Raw genomic sequence first — 23151 nt, 5'->3', positions numbered from 1 at the left:
GTCGATTTGATTTTGGGCCACATTTTGGCTAGGACATTTTTTGTCTTTATTATTCAATCAAAAAATAAGTTGCTTCAAAAAATATATTTTCTTTTTTATATATATATATATATTATTTATTTATTTTTTATTATTATTATTGTTTTTTTTTTTTTTTTTTTTTTTTTCAAAAAAGAAAAATCGAAAAAAGAAAATTTTCAATCATGGAAAAAATTTTCGAATGCGAAAAAATATTTGAGATTGAAAATTTTGCATTTGAACACTTAATTTTGTATCGAAAAAGTTTTCTTCGATTGAGGCAATCCTTTTAGTGTTTGGTCAGTATTATGTGTCTAAATCATTTAATCCCCAAAGGAGTTGCTTCAATCCAAAAAAAAAAAAATTCAATCAAAGAAAAAAATCATTTGAAAAATAAAACTGCCCTCCCCTATTTTTCTTATTTATTTTATTCTATTTTTTTTTTTTAATTATATGCAAAGAAAATGACCGTTTAAGTTGCTAGTCACATGATCTCTTCGAAGTCTAATTTTGACCCATTATAAAAATATAATTTTTTGTTCATTTAATTTATTTTTGTTGCAGTTTATTGCTTTACAATTTGTATATACCGTATGCAGCAGTCAATTATTTGCAATGACACTTTTCGGCCACCAGGGGGACCAGACCCTGACCCCCCCCCCCCCTTAAAATCCGCTTATGATAGAGACGCCTTCATGTTTGTGTGTACAAGTAAAGGCCTCCCTCCCTATCTTCACTCGAGACCACCAATTTTGGATATGCATTTTAATCAGCCTTCTGTGACAGGTTCATGTTGTGTTAAACCACTTTACTGCCAGCTACAGCAGTTCACTACCGCACTTTTCTGGCAGGAAAATAAGGGCGCCTCTCGTGATTGCACACACTCACAAATGTCAGTTATCTCGCTATCAAGCAACGGGGTATTGCAAAGTAGGGGACCGTTCATACCTAAGAAGCACCAGCGAGAGATTTTTCAAGCAAATCAACGGTGACGGCAAGGCGAGACAGAAAAAGACCGACCTTTGGAAATCTCTCAAGTAGTGCGAGAGCGGCGCTCGTTTAAAATGACACGGCGGCAGTCGAGCGCGGACCTCATCAAGTTGTCAAATGTTGCGATAAAGCATTTGTCTGTGACTGCGCTGACAACAGGAACGAAATTTCAATCAATGTTAAATGGCAATTGTTTTTCTCTCTAGCCCAAACATCTCTGAAATGATGTTTCCACGGCTTTTCTTTTTATTGCTTACATTGGCAATCAACAACTTTTTAAACTCTTTACCTTTTTGCATTTTTTTTTTTAGTTCAGCTACTTTATATTTATATTCTCCTTTCAAGTTTGCTACTATTTTTTAAACCTGACCTGTTCAGCTACAGTGGTATGAAAAAGTATCTGAACCTTTTGGAATTTCTCTCATTTCTGCTTTAAATCACCATCAAATGTGATCTGATCTTGTCAAAATCACACCGATGTAAAAACAGTGTCTGCATGAACTAAAACCACCCAATCCCGGGCTTCGGCCTTCCCAAAAAACATGCATGGTAGGCTGATTGAACACTCTAAATTGAGTGTGCGTGTGCATGAATGGTTGTATGTGTCCTTGTGCCCTGCGATTGGCTGGCAACCAGTACCCTAAAGAGTATTTGAAATCCATTTTTACTAATCAATTTACTCAGGTGTGTGCTCAATCACGGATGAGTGGTTTAAAGCTGCCCTGCCCACTATAAAACACGCACCTGGTATGATTTGTCTTGATGAGATGCATTGTCTGATGTGCGTTGTGGCTCGAAACAGTTATCTGAAGACCTGTGATCAAGGATTGTTGATTTGTATAAAGCTGGGAAAAGATACAAAACCATCTCTAAAAGTCTGGATGTTCATCAATCAACAGTCAGAGAAGTTGTCTACAAATGGAGAGAGTTTGGCACTGTTGCTTCTCTCCCATGGAGTGGCTGTCCACCAAAGATTGCACCAAGAGTTCAGCGCAGAATACTCAGAGAGGTAAAAAAAAAAACCTAGAGTGTCTGCTTAAGACTTTTAGAAATCACTGGCACAGTCCAAGATCTCTGCAGACATCAACTATATATAAAACTATGGCCAAGAATATCGCTCATGGGCTGACGCCACAGAGGAAGTCACTATTGTCTAAAAAAAAAACATTTAATGTTTGCAAAAAGGCACTTGGACAAGCCACAGAAGTTTTGGCAAAATATTTTGTGGAATGATGAAACCAAAGTTGAATTGTTTGAGAGTAACACTCGTCATGTGTGGAGGGAAAATGGAACGGCTCACCAACCGTTTAGCCCCGCCTGCCATTATAGTGCTCTAGTGTCCCCAGCTGGATAATGATGTCGGCAGGGTAATGATTTCAGCTAATTTAGAATTCAGCCCATTGAGTGGGAAGATTCAGAACGAAGAAAACGCGACAGAGACCAGCAAAATGTCATCATTGTTTCAATCTCTCTCCTCCAATATTTTTACAGGATATTCTTTTCATCTAAGTATTTTTCCCCAATTGTTAAATACAGTGGGGAGAACAAGTATTTGATACACTGCCAATGGGAAAACCCATTGGCAGTGTATCAAATACTTGTTCTCCCCACTGTATATGGTATGGTCATGACAAATAACAGTCTTGTGCTGAATGGAATATGAAATATTAAAAATGCATTTATTGAGTACAACAGGGCAATATTACTACATAACTGTCAAAACTGCTGACTTCTTCTCGAATGGTATTTTATGCCACCGGAGTTAGTCCGGCTTTTGTCATTTCCCTGCCCCGGCTTCGGAGATGGAGGAAAGAGCGTAAACAAAACAGGAGGCGTGACAACTAGCCGAAGTGCTAACCTGAACCCATCAGCTTGTCTTTTTCTTGCCTTTCGAAAACGAAAAATCACACAAAACTACCCTGACTCTTGTGACACATGGCAGTGGGGTTGAATGTCTTCACCGATCGGGAAAATAACATTCTGACGCTCGAGGACGAAGGACGCATTTCTGCGTCCTTTTTGGTATACTGGGGGCGGGTTTCAGTAAGCTTCGGCTTCTCCCGTCTGCCCTTTTCTTTTCGGGCTGAAAATGCCTGAAGGGAAAATAAATAAATACTTTTTTTTTTTTTTTTTTTTAATGCAAGCCACCTCCTTATAAAACATGTGCCATGATCCCAATATTTGACACAATACAAAACACATAGTTTACTCACTTCCTCATTGGTCTAATGGTCCCACAGTTGTTGGACTTGTTTTGGCCATTCTCCGCGGTGAACGGGAACTTTTTGAACCCATAAAGGCTCACACGCCTCTCTCTGGTGCAGCAACAAAAGCCTGCAGCACATTGGGCTGGCGTGATGCAAAAAATAAACGAATTCATCTGCAAAATCAGCTGAATCAGCAGTCCTTCTGCATGCTATATAGTAATGGCTGTATTGTGAGATGGTTACCTGGCTGACGTCACATTCTTCCTCAATCCAGGAAGTCACGCATTTTCACGGCGCGGGATTAAAAAAAATTGAATAAATAAATCGAGCGCTTCCACACACATCCGAGCGGTCTATTTATTTTAGGAACATAAAATACCGCGTGAAATATGAAATAAACATGCGCTTTGCTATCATAGGCACTTTAAGTGTGAAATCTTTGCCCTAGCATGAGCCATTAAATCCCACTGAATATATTATAATTCTTAGCAATCATTAATTTGATTATTTTCCAATTGCGCCTTGCCAGGGAGATCCTGAGGGAAACTCGAGCGGCTGGGGAATGCTATCAACGGGACAAGTGGACAATGTTTGGGAACGAGGCGGAGAAGCTGGAGGTGGGAATGATCCAGAGCCGACGTCTGCTACGCACCCGGGTAGACAAAATGGCCCTTCGGAAAGCGGTAATCCAAAAAATTAAATATATTCCATACTTTTTTGGTTCAACAAGTTTTCATGATCACATCCTTGTACAATACACATGATTATTTAATATTACTCCAGTTTTGTTGAGTCCTGTTCATATTTTATAAATCATCTCACTCCCATATGAATTCACTTGCTGGATTTGAAAACCATGCTGTCCATTCTAATGATTATTTTTTCTTGACTCTTTCATACTCCTCAACCAAGGTCAACAAACATATTATTTCTGTATAATGGAGCTCATAATAGCTAATTTTATAAACTGAGTGATGTCATCTTCGGACCTTAGCATTTTGACTTATGTGCAATATTGTGCAAATGAAGCTGAGTTTTTGGATGCTTCAGGCTCAAAAGAAGGCGTGCGAGCACTTGGATTATCTGGAGCGTCTAAGTCAGAAGGTGCCAGACTTCAGCGTTCCCCTGAGGGCTCACACTGTCTGGGAGGGCATGACTGTGCAGCTCGCCTGTGTGGTCCAGGGATGCCCACCCCCGCAGGTCACATGGTATGATGTTCCATACTTTTTTTTACTTTAGTCGGCCAAACAAAAACTTAAGATTGTCTTCTTAGGATCAAACTGACTGACTAACACTGGTGGATATTAAGCAAAATATCGAAAGGATGATATATCAGTTATCAATAAGGATATGCTAACAAAGTCTTCCATTAGAATAGTGTCTACATTACGTCACTGGCTGCCATTAACGGCGCCAGACATCCAATTCATTTTTGAAACCAGAGCATTCACAGAAAAATCATAACCATACGTTTTTCTGCCGTTCAAAATGAATGGAAAATTTGGACGTTCATAGCCTTACTTGGGTGCCAGTTGAATGTCAATGCGTTGTAATAGTAAGTGTATGGTCAAAAATCACAACCACACGTTTTTCTGCCATTCAAAATGAATGGAAAATTTGGACGTTCATAGCCGTCAGTGGCATTGCCTGACTAGGTTGTCAGTTGAATTTCAATGCACTGTAAAAAATCACTGTAAAAATCACAGCCACACGTTTTTCTGCCATTTAAAATTAACGGAAAATTTGGACGTTCATATCCGTCAATGGCATAGCCTTACTTGGGTGCCAGTTGAATGTCAATGCACTGTAATGAAAGTGTATGGTTAAAAATCACAGCCACACGTTTTTCTGCCATTTAAAATTAATGGAATATTTGGACGTGCATAGCTGTCAATGGCTTGGATGTGCGTGTCACATACCAAAATCCATTTTGCCACATGCCAAAAAAAAAAAAAAAAAAAAAAAAAATGCATCATGGCAACAAAAAAAAATGCCACATGCCAAAATCCATTTTGCCGCATACCAAAAAAAATAACACATGTCAAAAACATGCCACATGCCCAAAAAAAATGCCACATGCCAAAATCCATTTTGCCGCATCCCAAAAAAAAATACCACATGTCAGAAACATGCCACATGCCAAAAAAAAAATCAATGCCACGTGCCCAAAATCCATTTTGCCACTTACCAAAAAAAATTTTTTTTTTAAATGCCATATGGCAAAAAAAAAAAAATGCCACATGCCAAAATCAATTTTGCCGCATACCAAAAAAATAGCACATGTCAAAAACATGCCACATGCCAAAAAAAAAATGCCACATGCCAAAATCCATTTTGCCGCATACCAAAAAAAAATACCACATGTCAGAAACATGCCACATGCCCAAAAAAAATGCCACATGCCAAAATCCATTTTGCCGCATCCCAAAAAAAAATACCACATGTCAGAAACATGCCACATGCCAAAAAAAAAATCAATGCCACGTGCCCAAAATCCATTTTGCCACTTACCAAAAAAAAATTTTTTTTTTAAATGCCATATGGCAAAAAAAAAAAAAATGCCACATGCCAAAATCCATTTTGCCGCATACCAAAAAAATAGCACATGTCAAAAACATGCCACATGCCAAAAAAAAAATGCCACATGCCAAAATCCATTTTGCCGCATACCAAAAAAAAATACCACATGTCAGAAACATGCCACATGCCAAAAAAAAATAAATGCCACGTGCCCAAAATCCATTTTGCCACTTACCAAAAAAAAAAAATTTTTTTTAATGCCACATTGCAACCAAAAAAAAAAAAAATGCCACATGCCAAAATCCATTTTGCCGCATACCAAAAAAAAATACCACATGTCAGAAACATGCCACATGCCAAAAAAAAATAAATGCCACGTGCCCAAAATCCATTTTGCCACTTACCAAAAAAAAAATTTTTTTAAATGCCACATTGCAAAAAAAAAAAAAAAAAAAAAATGCCACATGCCAAAATCCATTTTGCCGCATACCAAAAAAATAGCACATGTCAAAAACATGCCACATGCCAAAAAAAAAAAAATGCCACATGCCCAAAATCCATTTTGCCACTTACCAAAATTTACCAAAATAAAAAAAAATGCCACATGCCAAAATACATTTTGCAACATGGCAACAAGGAAAACGGCAGCTAAAACGAACGCGGCTATATAAGCTAGCAGGCTAATAGCAAGCCAACAGGGGGTACCGCCGAGCCCGCACCGTTTCTTTCTCTGCCTTCTTGTAATGGTAACTGGCGTTCACCCCCACTTCCCAACATGAAAGCAACATTCGAAACTAACAGAAAGTAGCGCTGGCGTGACGTCAAACAAGTCCGAGTGCAACAAAGGAAAGCGGACCACACATATAGTATAATAAAATACCAGACATGCATAGCAATTAGAGATCAACTATTTAGATTTAATAAATAACAAAATTAAATGACAAATAACATACTATACTTACCATCAATGCTGAGAGGTGGCAAACAAGACACAGTTTCGCGACTTAAAAAGAAAAAAAGAAAAAACAACTGGAGAAAAAACGGCGGACGAAACACCGGCGTCCTAAAGTCGAAACCATGTTAGTCGGGTACGTTGTAACCCGGGGATTGCATGTACATTGTTTTTCAATGAATTATACCCACCTGGACGCCACGAACTGCATGTTAAAAAAAAAGGGACTTTCAGAGACTTTAAGAGGACGCTCACCATTGGCATTAGACTAATGCTAACGCAAACGTGAACGCTATGCTAATGCTACGAGTTACATTTAGTGTATGAAGATCACTCAGCACAGACATTTAAAGGCTAAAGCAACACTGCATATTCTCTCTTGCCAAGATAAGAAAGCAAATGTTACTGTACGTGTTTCAAAACAAGCAAGCCTGGCTAAGTACAAATTGTGAACATGTGACGGAAACTATGGCGCATTTCCGTCTCGTAGTCGTCTCGTCAGACAAAAACTGTCATTCGTCTTGTTATGTTTTACTCTCCCAAAACACATTTTTAGCTCGTTATTGTCCTGAAAAAATTGTTTGTCGATGAAATATTTCTATAATAACAATGATATCGAGTTAGAGTCTCACCATTGGCTTTCCTGCTTGGCGTTCACACATTCTCCCTGTGTTCATGCGGGTTTTCTCTGGGTACTTCTAACATCCTCTCATCCAAAGTCAGCTAACCCGCAAATCTAATGAGGACACGCGTTTTTGAAGATGGATGATAGATGCTACATGTTTTGCAATATTCATTCAGCATAATGATGGAATGGAGTAGAGATGGAGGACAAAATTAAAATTCCCTGATGAAGACACTTAAGCCAAGACACGTAAAAATTATATTAAATATATATAAAAATATTTCATCTTCAAAAGTTACTCATGCTTTGTCGGAAATTAATACTCAGGATGCTGGATGTGATGAGGCGCAACTACTTCAGCATCACAAGAATCAAAAAGTAGTATTTCATTAGTTCCCAAAGGTGGCATGATAATCTTTTGTGAGGAAAATTTATCTTTTTGTTATGTGGAACCAATTGTCCATTAATCCTGTCTTGAAGGTACAAAGACGGTGCGCTGCTGACGAAGCCTAAGATGCCGTGGAATTACGGCCTTCAGCAAGCGTTTGGTCTTAATTACCTTGAGATCAGACGGTATGTCACTGAAAACCATTTCTGTTTACGTTCCAGAAATATTCCTTATACAGCTACATCTGCCTACTACTTTATTTGTACTACAGTGGGGCAAATAAGTATTTAGTCCAATTGTGCTTCCACAAATTGAGCAAGTTCCCCTACTTGGAAAGATTAGAGAGGCCTCTAATTGTCAACATTGGTAAACCTCAACCATGAGAGACAGAATGTGGGAAAAAAAAGCAAGGAAATTACATAGTTTGATTTTTAAATAATTTGTTTCCAAATTAGAATGGAAAATAAGTATTTGGTGATCTACAAAGAAGCAAGATTTCTAACTTCTTCTTACAAGGTCTAACGAGGCTCCACTCGTTACCTGTATTTACGGCACCTGTTTTAACTCATCGGTATAAAAGACACCTGTCCACAACCTCAGTCAGTCACAATCCAAACTCCATTATGGCCAAGACCAAAGACCTGTCGAAGGACACTAGAGACAAAATTGTAGACCTGCACCAGGCTGGGAAGACTGAATCTGCAATAGGTAGAAAGCTTGGTGTAAACAAATCAACTTTGGGAGCAATTATTAGAAAATGGAAGACATACAAGACCACTGATAATCTACCTCGATCTAGGGCTCCATGCAAGATCTCATCTGGTGGCGTCAAAATAATAAGAACGGTGAGCAAAAATCCCAGAACCACACGAAGGGTCCTGGTGAATGACCTACAAAGAGCTGGTACCACAGTAACAAAGGCTCCTATCAGTAACACAATGCGCCGCCAGAGACTCAAATCCTGCACTGCCAGACGTGTCCCCCTGCTGAAGAAAGTACACACCCAGGCCCATCTGCGGTTCGCTAGAGAGCATTTGAATGATCCAGAAGAGGACTGGGAGAGTGTGTTATGGTCAGATGAAACCAAAATATAACTTTTTGGTAGAAACACAGGTTCTCATGTTTGGAGGAGAAAGAATACTGAATTATATCCGAAGAACACCATACTTACTGTGAAGCATGGGGGTGGAAACTTCATGCTTTGGGGCTGTTTCTCTGCAAAGGGACCAGGACGACTGATCTATGTAAAGGAAAGAATAAATGGGGCCATGTATCGAGAGATTTTGAGTGAAAATCTCCTTCCGTCAGCAAGGGCATTGAAGATGCGACGTGGCTGGGCCTTTCAGCATGACAATGATCCCAAACACACAGCCAGGGCAACAAAGGAGTGGCTTCGTAAGAAGCATTTCAAGGTCCTTGAGTGGCCTAGCCAGTCTTCAGATCTCAACCCCAAAATCTGTGGAGGGAGTTGAAAGTCTGTGTTGCCAAACGACAGCCCCAAAACATCACTGCTATAGAGGAGATCTGCATGGACGAATGGGCCAAAATACCATCAACAATGTGTGAAAAGCTTGTGAAGAGTTACAGAAAATGTTTGGCCTCCGTTATTGCCAACAAAGGGTACTGTCAGGAAGTGCTGGGCGGGCAGGTGTGTGGACCCAAACGCAGGAAAAGTGAAGCGAGGCAATAAAGGCGGTGGTGAACTCAAAAAATATTTTAATAACAACTAACCAAAAGCACAAAGTACAACTAAAAGGACCGGGAATCAAAAAGGCAATGTTCAAACCAAACCTCACTTAAACAGAGGGACTGGTACACGAGGGCGTGGACAGGACTTGAAATTGACGTTCGCATAGACATAGACATTGACAATGACGCAACAAGGACTGAAAAGAAACTGGGAGCTTATATACACACGCAGACAAAGAGTAACGAGACAATGAGGAACAGATGGGTGACACAGGTGGACGCAGATTGGAGGATACACAAGGAGCGGTACACCAGGTAAAATCAATGGCAATTACAAGGACACACTAGGAGGGAACCAACACCAAACCTAACAGTAACCCCACCCTCAAAAGACGGATCCCAGACATCCCGAAGAAACAAAGTCCCAAACACTTTGAGAGCAGAAGGTTGCTCGGAGGAGGGAGCAACACCAGCCTGTCAGGGCCAGTCAGGCGGGCGTCCAGGACGCCAGACATGGGCTGACCGCAAGGGTCGATCTGGAGGGTGTCCAGGGCGCCAGACGTTGGGCGACCGCATGGGCCGATCAGGCGGGCGTCCCAGACGAGGAAGTGCTCGGTCGTTCATGCCGCCAAGCCGCGGCAAGAAGCGGGGAGTAGCATCGTCGGGGCGAGGGCTAGGAACTTCGGAGTCTGCTGGCAGGACAGCAGCGGTGTCGTCGGCGTCTGCTGGCGGGACAGCAGCGGTGTCGTCTGTTGGCGGGACGGCAGCGGTGTCGTCGTCGTCTGCTGGCGGGACGGCAGCGGTGTCGTCGGCGTCTGCTGGCGGGACAGCAGCGTGGTCGTCTGCTGGCGGGACAGCAGCGGAGCCGCAGGAGACTCCGGGGAGTCTGCTCTGCGAGGAGACGGCGCGGGAGGAACTTGACTGCGGGGAGACGGCGCGGGATGAACTTGACTGCGGGGAGTCGCCGCAGGAGCCTCGGGAAGCAACGACGTCAGCACCGCCGCACACCGTCGGCGTTGACGACCACGCCGAGGCCTTTGCCGAGCGCCTTCAGTTGGCAGGGGCTGCATAATAGCCCCATTAGGCCGCAATGAGCCTGGGCGATTCTTCAGACCACCCCGGGGTGGTCCCCGATAGATGGCCCAACGGGATCCCAGGTAGGAGTCTTTGGCGATGAGCTCCGAACGGGACACGGAGTGCGGAGGGTGGTAAGAAAAATAATCAGGGGAAACGGAAGGCGTAAAATCAAAATCCGGGTCTGAGTCAGAATCAGAATAAAGGAGGTCATATAAATTGTGATCCTCCTCAAAGTCTGAAAAATCGGAGTCCAAAAAAATGTGTTGTGGTCTGTGGGTGGGTTGAGGGTGTCGGCGTGCCGGCTGAAGATGAATCTTTCCCGCTGGGTCCAGGAGTGGTTGCGTCATTCTGTCAGGAAGTGCTGGGCGGGCAGGTGTGTGGACCCAAACGCAGGAAAAGTGAAGCGAGGCAAAAAAGGTGGTGGTGAACTCAAAAAACGTTTTAATAACAACTAACCAAAAGCACAAAGTACAACTAAAAGGACTGGGGATCAAAAAGGCAATGTTCAAACCAAAACTTACTTAAACAGAGGGACTGGTACACGAGGGCGTGGACAGGACTTGAAATTGACGTTCGCATAGACATAGACATTGACAATGACGCAACAAGGACTGAAAAGAAACTGGGAGCTTATATACACACGCAGACAAAGAGTAACGAGACAATGAGGAACAGCTGGGTGACACAGGTGGACGCAGATTGGAGGGTACACAAGGAGCGGTACACCAGGTGAAATCAATGGCAATTACAGGACACACTAGGAGGGAACCAACACAAAACCTAACAGGTACATAAAAAAGTATTGAGATGAACTTTTGGTATTGACCAAATACTTATTTTCCACCATGATTTGCAAATAAATTCTTTAAAAATCAAACAATGTAATTTTCTGTTTTTTTTTTTCTCCACATTCTGTCTCTCATGGTTGAGGTTTACCCATGTTGAAAATTACAGGCCTCTCTAATATTTTTAAGTGGGAGAACTTGCACAATTAGTGGTTGACTAAATACTTATTTGCCTCACTGTATCTATCTCATTAGATGCTCTCCTGATGACGCCGGCGTATACAAAGTGGTAGCCAAGAGTCGACTGGGTGAAGCAATGACCTTCGCTACAGTTGTGGTGAACTGTGAGTAACTCCATAGATATGTTATGAATAATTATAGACACAAAATCAAGGATTTAGTTTCCGAAGTTGTCAAAATTGTGTGTGGAATTAAAATCAAAGATACTGTGAGGCCACTTCAGCTCCCTTTATAGTTGATGACAGTGAACCCTTGCCAAATCGCCATTTGGGAGCCTATTGTTTGTTGAAAAATGTATGTGACAATGTTGTGGCATTAGCGGTGCAATGACAGTGACATTTCAGTGCAAACTTGAGTTAAGTATTTGGAATTCAATGAAACTGTTTGGCTTACTGTTAGAGGTTTTCTAAGAATAGTCATTTTTCAGAGTTTATGTCCCCAACCCAGCTCCAAGCAAGACTCAACAGCACTGTACAGTGAAGAAAATAAGTATAGGAACACCCTGTGAAGTTCTCCCACTTAGAAATGATGGGCGGGTTTGAAATTTTCATTGTAGGTGCTTGTCCACTGTGAGGGAATCTAAAGGAAAAAAAAAAATCCAGAAATCACAGCGTATGATTTTTGTAACTATTTATTTGTATTATACTGCTACAAATAAATATTTGAACACCTCTCTATTAGATAGGATTGTGAGCCTCAAAGACCTGTTAGTCGCCTTTAAAAGTCCAACAAATAAGTGGAGTTGGACTTTTTGAGTCCGACTTTTTTACCTGTTTGAGGCGGTTTGCTGCATATAAACACCGGTCCACCCCATACAATCAGAAAGATTCCATATAGTCGAGACCAAAGAACTGTTCAAACACACCAAAGACTGAATTGTAGACCTCATATCCAAGGGCTCGGGGGGGACGTGGCCCTGGGGCGGCATCCGCGCGGCATCTCCGCTCGTCTGCGTGGCAATCACATGTTTGATGGGCTACGAGCATGGCTGGATGTGATTGGGCGCGTTCGGGCAGAGGATCAAGGTGCAGGATTAGCGATGGGGTGGCGTAGAGTGGGTTGCCAACAGACTCACACTCACAAGTGATCCACATGATTACTTGGTTCTAGATCACAGGACTGATTTGTGTACACTCCACCCCTCCCAATCACTTATCTTCTACACCCCCATCCCTCTCTTTCCCTGGTTATCAGGCCCCCCACATGGTGTCGACCGGAAATACATCTAGCTGACGATAGCACCAACATATTCATAGTCAGTGTGGGCGTTCAATGTATTTCTTGTTGTTGTTTGTGTTTCTTCTGTCTCTCTCCTTCTTTTCTTCTGTTCCCCCATAACACCTTCCTGTTCACTACTTTGTCTTAATAAACGAAGTATGTTGAATGATCACAATGGGAGTATGTCATACTCCAGTGTAGTGCTGCAACAATTATTCGATTAACTCGGGTTTTCGATTACAGAAAAATATTTGAATTCAATTTTGCTGCTTCGAGTATTCGTTTAATTAAAGTGACGTTGTAATGGTTTATTTTGAAAGTGTTTGCATTTAGTTTTATTGATTTGGGTGGATACACTGCCTTCTAGTCTGCCTCAATTCACATGGCTGAATCCAGGTGCTCCCTGTTAAGACCAACATAAGCTAAATTTTGTTTGAGCTTTTGTTTGAGCTATTGTTTTTTTAATGCATTTGTAATTTAGTCTATTGGCATATTTAGCCTATTTTTGTGGGAATATGTGTCTGAACCATTTGTTAAGAGCATTGTAAAAAAGTTAGCATTTTATAGCATTTAAACTAGTGGTCTTTTGCGATGTAAGTTAGCCAAATTTTTCTTTTGTTGTACATAGATCCTCTTTTTTTTTTAATACCGTTTGAGGCTCAGCTCAGGTAATTTAATTTTTCATGTTCCTTATCCGATTACTCGATTATACGAACTAATGGTTTATCGATTAATCGACTACTAAAATAATCGATAGCTGCAGCCCTACTCCAATGTGAAACATCAACATCTGAACAGGAAGGTTTTAAAAAATTAAATAAATAAATAAATTGTAGACCTCTACAAGGCTGGACAGGATTACAGGGCAACTGCCAAGCAGCTTGGTGATATAATATCCACTAGTGGAGCAATTATTAGAAAGTGGAAGAAGCTAAACATCACTGTCAATCTCCCTCGGACTGGGGCTCCATGCAAGATCTACCTCTTAGGGTCTCAATGATCCTAAGAATGGTGAGGAAGCAGCCAAGAACTACACATGAGGAGCTGGTCAATGACCTGAAAGGAGCAAGGACCACCATTTCCAAGGTTACTGTTGGTAATACACTGAGACGTCATGGTTTAAAATCATGCATGGCACGTAAGGTTCCCCTTCTAAACCAGCACATGTCCAGGCACGTTTTAAGTATGCCATTGACCGTATGGATAATCCAGAGGAATCATGGGAGAGAGTCCTGTGGTCATATGAGATAAAAATGAAACTTTTTGGTCTTAATTCCACTCATGGTGTTTGGAGGAAGAAGTATGATGAGTACCATCCCAAGAACACCATCCCTACTGTGAAGCATGGGAGTAGTAGCATCATGCTTTGGTGGTGCTTTTCAGCATATGGGACTAGCCGACTGCACTGTATTAAGGAGAGGATGACCAGGGCCTTGTATTGTGAGATTTGAAAACGGGTCGTGACTCGATCTTCCAACATGACCGATTGTCTTCCATAGTGGACAAGCACCTACCATGAAAATTTCAAACCCGCCCATCATTTCTAAGTGGGAGAACTTGCAAAATTGCAGGCTGTTCAAATACTTATTCTCCTCACTGTATACTAGCGAACTCAAATTGAACTACGACTGCCCGGCTTGCTCCCATAACGTCGCATCAGAGATGATCAGCATGCCTTCTTGGGGCTAACACGGAATCTATAGGCAACAATAAGTCTGCAATTTACCTAATTTGATGAAAAATTTGATGCGAATAGCAATTTACCAGCCGTTCTCAGTGCCAGTTATGTAACATTCAAACAAGTGCGACAAAGGTAAGTAGGTCGAATTAGACTCCTAATTAATTCAATGGGGTTGAGCATATCCACTTTGTGAGGTCATAAAGTCTCACCTAGCATGAATCACAGTAATGAGAAATTAATGCTTCACTGAAACAACACTCAAGTGCCTAGAAAAGCACTATATTATCCAATTCATTATTATCATTAACTTAAATCTAATTTTTATTGGTAATGGCGTGAAGCTACCCTGCTGGCCAAAAGTATTGGCACCCCTGCAGTTCCTTCAGATAATGCTTAATTTTTGGCAGAAAATAATTGCGATTACAAATGCTTTGGTAGTAATATCTTCATTTATTTTGCTTGGAATGAAAAAAGACAAAAGCGAATGGGGTAAAAAAAAAAATCATTATCATTTTACACAAAACTCCAAAACTGGGCCGGACAGAAGTATTGGCACCCTCAGCTTAATACTTGATAGCACAACCTTTAGACAAAATAACTGCAAACAACCTCTTCCGGTATCCATCAATGAGTTTCTTACAATCTGAAGGGTGCCTTCTCCAAACTGCTATTTTCAGATCGCTCCACAGGTGTTCTATGGGATTCAGGTCTGGACTCCATGGTGGCCACTTTAGGAGTCTCCAGTGCTTTCTCTCAAACCATTTTCTACTGCTTTTTGAAGTGTGTTTTGGGTCATTGTCCTGCTGGAAGACCCATGACCTCTGAGGGTGACCCAGCTTTCTCACACTTGGCCCTACATTATGCTGCAAAATTTGTTGTTTTCTTCAGACTTCATAATGCCATGCACACGGTCAAGCAGTCCAGTGCCAGAGGAAGCAAAGCATCCCCAAAACATCAGGGAACCTTTGCCATGTTTGACTATGGGGACAGTGTTCTTTTCTTTGAAGGCCTCGTTTTTTCCCCTGCAAACTCTATGTTGATGCCTTTTCTCGAAAGGCACTACTTTTGTGTCATCTGACCGGAGAACATTCTTCCAAAACGTTTTTGGCTTTCTCAGCTAAGTTTTGGCGAACTCCATCCTGGCTTTATTATGTCTCTGGGTCAGAAGTGGGGTCTTCCTGGGTATCCTACCATAGAGTCTGTTTCTTTCAGACGCCAACAGATAATACGGGTTGACACTGTTGTACCCTCGGACTGCAGGACAGCTTGAACTTGTTTGGATGTTAGTTGAGGTTTTTTTATCCACCATCCGCACAATCTTTCATTGAAATCTCGTGTCAATTTTTCTTTTCCGTCCACATCTAGGGAGGTTAGCCACAGTGCCATGGGTTTTACACTTATTGATGACACTGCGCACGGTAGACACAGGAACATTCAGTTCTTTGGAGATGGACATGCTTCCTCACAATTTTGCTTCTCAAGCCCTCAGACAATTATTTAAGCATCTTTGAGCATTGGAAAAAGCGCTGTACAAATAAAATGTATTATTATTATTATTATTTGGTCTTCTTTTCTCCATGCTCAACGTGGTATACACAAGGACACAGGACAGAGGATGAGTCGACTTTAATCCATTTTAACTGGCTTCAAGTGTTTTTTTAATGGAATTTTATTGTCATCATCATCGGTATCATTTACAATCATTGACAATTACAAAATGTGATATGATTTGCCCGAAGAAACCGAAGAAGACGACAAAGGCGGATGAGATGAAGCATATGCTTATCAGTTTCCCGTCCCCCATACAACTAAAGACGCACATTCAGGCATGGAACATACATCAAAACTGTAGAATAACACAGTCAAGAATCTGGGTTTAGTGACTAAGCGTCCAGTCAAGCAGCTCGATTAATTTTAGGGCGTAGAAGGTTATGACTTTGTCATGTCCCTGACATTTTTGCATCTGTTTGCTGTGGAACATTTTGTTGTGGCTATGTGTGTGACATGTTATCACAGCTGGTGTGAGTAGCGACTCAAAATGCTTTTCTTATAAGTCTCTTAAAAGGATACATTGCTGAGGTGTACATGGTGGCAACAATTGACGCACACAAGGTCACTGTAACAGTTTCATCAGACATGAATGTATGAGAAAATCAAACAACATGTTGTACATATTTTGTCCCAAGATTAATGTCTACACAACGAAAACATGCTTATTATTCGTTTTATACAGTATATTTTCCATATACTCAGTAAACTAGACATTTGAATCAGGAGCTTGGTAGACACAGCAGATAATTATGTTTTTACAATTGGGGATTAGGAGTTCAATTGTAATACATTCCAGGAGATTGTCAATCATAATTGCAACACCCCCTCCCCCTTTAGATGACTGATACTTATGTGTCATGTTATATCCGTGCAAATTAAAGTCAGAGCCTTTGTTGTCTTTAGTAGATAATCCTTAATGTGTTAGAGATTCTTGTAACTCCTGCCGTTGATAAGTTTCAGCTACCGTCCACGTCCACGAGTTGTTATACTGGTCGGCTGTGTAGTATTTACAGTTATCCAGCTTTTGTAGTCAGTTGGTCAAGACTCGTAATAGCTCTAATCTTCATATCCTGCGTCTTGACAAGGATCTTGCAATCCGAGACCCAGGTGTTGGCTATTTACCCAGCTTTCTTGAGTTGACATGCTTTTCTTGCAATTTCGGCATTTCAGCGAGTTAAGTTATCATTCAAGAAAATCTTCAACCCTTTCAGGTGGCGGCGCTGGTTAAGCAGGGCAGTCTTGGTCTTGTTGTCTACCAGATTCATGAGCACCGTCGCCGGTCCTCTCCCCCAAGATGGGAGCAGAAGGCAGCGATGGATGTCCAGCGGTTCCATGTTTATTCCATACTCTTTCAGCTTAGCAATTGCCAGTTGTGCCACTGTGTCCCCTGGGCCAGGCGTCAGTTGTAATCCAGAAATGATGAGCTCATTTGCGCGTCGGCACTGGTCGAGATCGTCAGCCAAAACTTCCAGCTTCTTGATGCGAACATCTCTCTCCTCGACCGCCTGCTTGAGTTTCTCGTTTTCAGCGCGAATTAAATGGAGCTCTCTGAAGATTTCTTGATTCTGGTTTTGAATCAAGCCAGTCAAGGAGACCTCCAACTTCTGTATGGAGGATTTTATTTCATCCAAGTCGGCAGGTTTCAAATTCTTTGGAGCCATACTGGGAGTCGAGCTTGCTGGCCCTGAGCGCTTATCGGTTAAGATAAGAGAGTGCTTCAGAGTGCGTCTGTACGCAGCGAAGGCTGAACAGCAAATCGAGTGAATCGAGTGTGATTTAGTTAATGCCACCACCTGTTATGTGCCACAGGTAAGTAACAGGTGCTGTTAATTACACGAATTAGAGAAGCATCACGATTTTTCAAAGGGTGCCAATACTTTTGTCCGGCCCATTTTTGGAGTTTTGTGTAAAATGTAGGGCTGTCAAAATTATCGCGTTAACGCGCGGTAATTAATTTTTTAAATTAATCACGTTAAAATATTTGACGCAATTAACGCACATGTCCCGCTCAAAAAGTATTCTGCCTTTTGGTAAATTTTACAGCAAGGGTTTTTGTGCTGTCCAACAGCGAACTCTTGTGGTCGCTTTGCGACATGGTTTATTGTTTTCTTTCCAGTTCATTATGGCTGCACGACGTCTCGGGCTGATAATGTTGTGCTTATATGATCCTTGGACAAGATTTGTCCGTAAGTATGGTTGTTGTAAAGAATGTACATATTATGTTAGTAAGCGAAATGTTATATTTTTTGTATGAGACGCTTTTTGTTTATGTTTAGTGAACCTGTATAGCGTGCTAAGCTAACGTTGTTGCTAATGTAATGCTTGTGTACTTTTTTTTGTAGTTTCACTACGGTCTAAAGAGGACAGTGGTTTGAGGCCATTTTATTAATAAATCAGATGAAAAAGGAAGAAGTCTGATCATTAAGGCGTCGTTCACTAGCTGTCTAGCTTTGGAAAAAGTAGACGCTTCGGAGTGAGGACAGCATAGACAGATTTAAATGACAGTAGAGTGAAATGCCCACTACAGTCTTTATGTACCGTATGTTGAATGTATATATCCATCTTGTGTCTTATCTTTCCATTCCAACAATTTATTTTACAGAATATATATATAATTTACAGAAAAATATGGCATATTTTATAGATGGTTTGAATTGCGATTAATTGCGATTAATTACGATTAATTAATTTTTAAGCTGTAATTAACTCGATTAAAAAATTTTATCGTTTGACAGCCCTAGTAAAATGATAATGATTTTTTTAAAAATAATGATAATCAATTCTCTTTTGTGTTTTTTCATTGCAAGCAAAATAAAGGAAAGATATTACAACCAAAACAATTTGTAATTGCAATCATTTTCTGGGAGAAATTTGAGCAATATCTGACAGAATTGCAGGGGTGCCAGTACTTTTAGCCAGTAGTGTATGCCATTTCTCAAGAAAGTGAAAACAATGTTTCCAAACCTTTATTGAGACAAACCAAATATTTCCTATTAGAAAATTAATATACAGCAATGATAATTTTCATTTTACATACAAATTAACATATTTGTATAATATATAAATGAACGAAGGAACATTATTTGTTGTTTAACATATTATTTTTTGATCTGTTAAGTGAAATTAGTAATGGGAATCACTTGCCTACAAGAAATGATGCTGTCATAATAGTTCCAGGACAGGATATACAGTACAGTACTTAAAATCCAAACTTTTTCCATTTTGAAGTAATTCATTTGGAGTCTAATGCACTTTCCCAGCATTCTCAACCACACTTCCACTAACTACTAGATGGATTATTCTGCAATACTCCACACTTCTGTTGACACGTCCATTTTAACGTCATTTTTCCAAACAAGAAATTCGGAGTTTGAAATTTTATGACACCAGTCCTGGACTTATTCTGACACACCTCATATGCTTTGTGCCATTTTCTCACTTTGAACAGTACAGTTGCCTTCTATCTCCATTACATAACAAGTGATCTTGCTGCACTCATGCATAATGAATTCAAAAGGTAGATGGAGGAGAGTCAGTGTGCAGCGGGAATGACTTTAAACAGCTTTTGTGGCCTTGCAGCATCAAGACAAATCTTGTAACGTTCTCTAATGTTGACTTTTCATATCTCTCATTGTTAAGATGGATTGGTCTTTGACAGCAAGGCAGCTATTGTTTAAACACCATCTGCGTGTGCTATTGATGAAAAATCCTTCACATTTCCATTTCTTCTGCCCGTGATCATTAAGTGGTTTTGATATGAAAGGCATTTACTGAGCTTCATTATGAACTAGTTCTTTCATCTTCTTATATGAACCGCTTTGCTTCTTTATCTCCATTTTGGATCGGCACGGCCCTGCTTCGCCATGCAGCGTATAAAGGAGCCACGGCTGGTACGGACGATTTCCGGACTCTGGGTAAGCTCCTTCTAATGAGTGTCCATGACTGTCCTCATTTATTTTACTGTATTATGTTACAAAAGCTTCTAGTTACCCTAATTTTCGCACTATAAGGCACACCTGGCTATAAGCCGCAGCCCACCAAATTTGGCACGAAAACGGCATTTGTTCATAGATAAGCCGCACTGCACTATAAGCCGCCGCTGTCCTCACTGTATCATGGGATATTTGCACCAAACGATATTAACCGGTACAACCTTATTTAACAGCGGCATCATACGACCGACTGTCATAAGACCAAATGAACCATCATTAAACTTTGAACCAATTAGTGCAAAGCTTTATTGCTTCAAGAAGCTTCATTTGGCCATCACTGCTCCCTAGAGGGAGACAGTCAACCTCTGCTGCCACCTGCTGTTGACTGTTGTCATCCAACATGCCTCTTAGCATGCATTGCAGCGCTACAGATGTAAATAACAATCAAAAATCATGTTCTGTGCTAAATAATTCTTCAGTTACTGTTCCAATTGTTTCATCAGTTGCTAGTTATGGTATTTGCTAACACTTTATTTGACAGTGGTGCCATAAGACTGTCATTACACAATCATAATTATGACGTCTCTGTCCTGAGCATTCATGAATGCTTATAACAGATGTCATTAAGTGTTATCCGGCAAATGATCTCACTTTTGAATGGATGCAAAAGATCCAAGATGGACAAAAATTGAGTTAGTGACATAAATTGCCAAATGACACTTAAGGACATAAGCATTCAGTAATGTCCATGATAGTGTCATGTCATAATTTTGATGATCTTATGACAGTCTTATGACACCGCTGTCAAATAAAGTGTTACCTGAAAAAAATCAACAAATAAGCCACACTGGACTATAAGCCACAGGTATCAAAATGAAGGAAAAAAGTAGCGGCTTATAGTCCAAAAATTACAGTAGTAAGAAATGTTTGTTTTGTCCTTATATTCAAGCAGTCTAAGACGATTGGGATTGGAGCAGAGATGGGTAGTAATTTAGGGCGTAGGTTTGATGTCAACATTTGTAGGGACGATATTACCGTAATGCACATAATGCAAACAATGATCCAAATGAAGGACGGCTAGCTTGACTTCGTTGTTCCTTGTGTAGGCTGGCTTGACTGCAGAAGTTTTGCAAGTTAGCAAGTTTAATGTTATGCTAACTTTTTTGTTTTTCTGTTTATTAGTTGTTTTGTAGAATATCCTCAAATGATTTCCAGACCAATGTATCAATAATCGTTGTATCGCCATATCGTGAGATCATTGTTATCATGAGCTTTGTATTGCGTATCATATCGTGAGGTACCAGGAGGTTCCCACCTCTATACAAATATACTGTATATGATAGATTTTTTTTCTGATGGTAGAATAAAGGTTTTCTTCTTTTTAATAAATGAACAATGCAGACAAGTGCAACAGTAACCATTTAAACAGTGTGAGTTATTAAACTATAAAAAAAACAATGGCATTTTTATTACCTTGGCTTTGTTTGAAGGGATTGGCAGCTTAATTGCACCTTGAAATTGTGTTTGCTTCGCACTAGTTTCTTTTTGATATCCATTGATATAATGGCGTTGGCGTGATGCCATTTTAAAATATATCAACAAGTTTGACATAATGCCAAATACATATCGCTAGCCGCTGAAATGTATTTGTTTACGGAGAAGTGTGACAAGGGTGGTAGGCAGTTAGACTTCCTGTCCGTCATATCCATGTTTTTCTGTGTGGGAACAGCTTTGAAGTAACTGAATGTTTCATACCAAAAAATGAGAATAAACGCAAAGAGCACACTGTGTCATTTGTGACCTTTGACCTTTTGTGACCTTTGACCCTCTCATCATATCACCTAGCCTGAAATTTGTTTAGTTACCCTGATAAGGATTCGCCTATTTATCGTGATTTTTATCTGACCTCTTTGACCTTTGGTTATACATTTTGGGGTAATGAGGTCATTCTTTTTCTGACCTTTGACCTCACTACCCCCCAAAATATCATCTCTTCCGTTTCATATTAGAAACATACTGCCATTTTGATAATAATCCCTTTATTCATTCTTGAGTTATCTTGAACAAAAACATACGGAACTGAATACATATGCTAACCTTCCCCTTCCGTAAGTTACATCTAATGGCCGCAGTGTTGTTTTTGGCAGCCTTTTGATTTTTGTTTTAGTCTTTATCTTTATTAGTCCCAGTCATATTTTATTCAAGTTTATTCGATAATAATTATTCGAGTAACTGTCAATTTTAGTTGACAGTTACTCGAAATGTTTTCCTCTGGAAAATTCAAAGGTTTAGTCCAAATTTAAATGAAATTTTCCAACAATTTTGAATGAACATAGACAGATGATCAAATCTTGTAGCATTGGACAACGCCAACTTCGTGATAATAGTACACACTCAGCAGGAAATGCAGTACTGTACATTATTTTCAATTAAACCTACCTAGAATCCACAAACTGTATGTGAAAAACAAAGTTGTCCGAGTGTTTAAGAGGATGCTCGCCATGCTAAAGCTAATGCTAACGTGAATGCTATGCTAGCTACAAGTTTACATTTCGTTTGTGATGATCACTCAGCACAAACCTATAAAGACTAAAGCAACATTACATATTCTCTCTTGCCAAGATAAGAAAACAAATCTTACCACGTGTTTCCAAACAAGCAAGATGGAGCAACGCCTAGCTTAAAACACATCCTTAACTACGGTGAAGAGAGTGAGGGAGAGGTGCAGCACATCTCACATGAGTGACATGACCCAAACACTGCTGTGATGCAAGCTGACGTTTTCCACGTGCAATATGAAAATGTCACGCATTTTGAATATATGATAAACTACGTCACGTTTTCGTCTAGTCAGATGAAAACTCGCAAACATTTCGTTATGTTCAAGTCAATCCCGAGCCACGTTTTTAGGCCGTCATGAAAAAAATTGTTTGTTGACTAAATATTTTCGTTATCGTCATTGATGACGAAAACACCACTGACTGGCAGAGTTAAAAAAAGAAACTAAGAAAAAAATTGTTTAAGATGTACTCTAGCTGATGAAAGAACAAAAAGGAAGCTTTTCTTGACTTAGGGGATTTTCCCAGCCTAGGTATTTTTTCTAGTTTTACACAATTGCCAATACCATTTACACAAACCTCCTACAGTGGTATGAAAAAGTATCTGAACCTTTTGGAATTTCTCACATTTCTTCATGAAATCACCATCAAATGTGATGTGATTTTTGTCAAAATCACACAGATGTAAAAACAATGTCTGCTTTAACTCAAGCCACCCAA

General features: G+C 40.3%; 1 protein-coding gene across 1 annotated transcript in view; it reads left to right on the top strand.

Annotated features, from left to right (window-relative positions):
• Positions 1 to 23151, top strand: part of LOC130915452 (myomesin-3-like) — a 182519-nt gene that overhangs the window by 52086 nt on the left and 107282 nt on the right. The window contains exons 4-8 of the mRNA XM_057835475.1: positions 3745 to 3898; positions 4266 to 4423; positions 7793 to 7885; positions 11507 to 11595; positions 19811 to 19855. Coding sequence (XP_057691458.1) covers positions 3745 to 3898; positions 4266 to 4423; positions 7793 to 7885; positions 11507 to 11595; positions 19811 to 19855 — 539 coding nt within the window. The remainder of the gene's footprint in view (positions 1 to 3744; positions 3899 to 4265; positions 4424 to 7792; positions 7886 to 11506; positions 11596 to 19810; positions 19856 to 23151) is intronic.

Source organism: Corythoichthys intestinalis, chromosome 4 (genome assembly GCF_030265065.1).
Source record: "Corythoichthys intestinalis isolate RoL2023-P3 chromosome 4, ASM3026506v1, whole genome shotgun sequence".
NCBI classification, from domain to species: Eukaryota; Metazoa; Chordata; class Actinopteri; order Syngnathiformes; family Syngnathidae; genus Corythoichthys; species Corythoichthys intestinalis.
This window is presented reverse-complemented; position numbering and strand designations above follow the sequence as displayed.